This window comes from Trichinella spiralis (assembly GCF_000181795.1).
Source record: "Trichinella spiralis strain ISS 195 chromosome Unknown Scfld5893, whole genome shotgun sequence".
Classification (NCBI taxonomy): Eukaryota; Metazoa; Nematoda; class Enoplea; order Trichinellida; family Trichinellidae; genus Trichinella; species Trichinella spiralis.
The window spans coordinates 1-910 of NW_003532832.1; the positions used below are offsets into that span (position 1 = coordinate 1).

The window sequence follows — 910 nt, forward strand, 5'->3', positions numbered from 1 at the left end:
TCTCCTTCGCGGACGTCTTCCGGTTCCCTAACTCCGCTAACTCTGTACGTTGCGACTGCACGCTCGAAGTGTACGAATACCCGAGCTACTACCGTTGTTCCTAACGGTAAGTCGAATGCCCTTCAATAAGGTACCCACGAGTCTCTCGCTCGATCGTCCTTCCTTGCACTTCGACTCGGTTCGTCCACACTTCCCAATTCGACTCTTCGGAATACGGCAATACTGCAACCAGTACTGCAAACCACGTATTCTAAGCCGACTTCTCGCAACCAACGCGTCCTCTTGTACAACTATCGTACCACTGACGCATACACACACAGACGTATCTCTTCTCTCTCCAGGTATATGTATATCTGGCGCGGCGCGCTTTCTAGCCCTATATATAGGGCCAGGGTCGGCGGCCCCGCGGTCGACCCAAACGCGAACCACCAATAGGCAGCTCGCTCGCGGCGGGAGCGCTCGCTATCTCCGGCGCCGATCTAAAGCCTTGTCAGTCTTCAATTATGTTGTCATGGTTCGGATCTCTTGATCCTGCGCTAATCCCTTAATAGTCACGTCATGATGGCCATTTCCACGCCCTTTGATCTGACTGCCGTCGCCGCTATGGCGCACTCGCCATTGTCTCGCGAACGACGATAGATCGAGGCGCAGCAGGGGGTCTCTCTGACCCCGACTCAAAGCCGCAAGACGCTCAGATAGCGAATGAACCGGCACTGCGCGTGAATTGAATATTGCATACCCCCCACTCAAGGAAGCTGAAAATTTCTCCTGTAACCGACCTTTTCACTTGCACCCGGGACCCCCAAAACAATGGCGCCTGAACTGGGCCGAAGCCAAACTGCCTGCTCACAGTTGAAATAAACGCTACTGTAGGTAACTTGGCACTGTCGAAAGAAAACCATAACCATGG

General features: G+C 53.6%; 1 protein-coding gene across 1 annotated transcript; it reads right to left on the reverse strand.

Moving 5' to 3' along the window:
• Positions 1 to 501: 501 nt before the first annotated feature.
• On the reverse strand, positions 502 to 902 carry Tsp_13679 (hypothetical protein). The gene is made up of 2 exons (XM_003366496.1): positions 776 to 902; positions 502 to 755 (listed from the first exon to the last, which is right to left on the reverse strand). The coding sequence occupies exons 1-2, from the start codon at positions 900 to 902 to the stop codon at positions 502 to 504; spliced, it is 381 nt and encodes a 126-aa protein (XP_003366544.1).
• Positions 903 to 910: the final 8 nt, after the last annotated feature.

What these genes read in the sequence shown, in the direction of transcription:
- Tsp_13679 (XM_003366496.1), bottom strand. Translation starts at nt 902, where the DNA reads ATGGTTTTCTTTCGACAGTGCCAAGTTACCTACAGTAGCGTTTATTTC.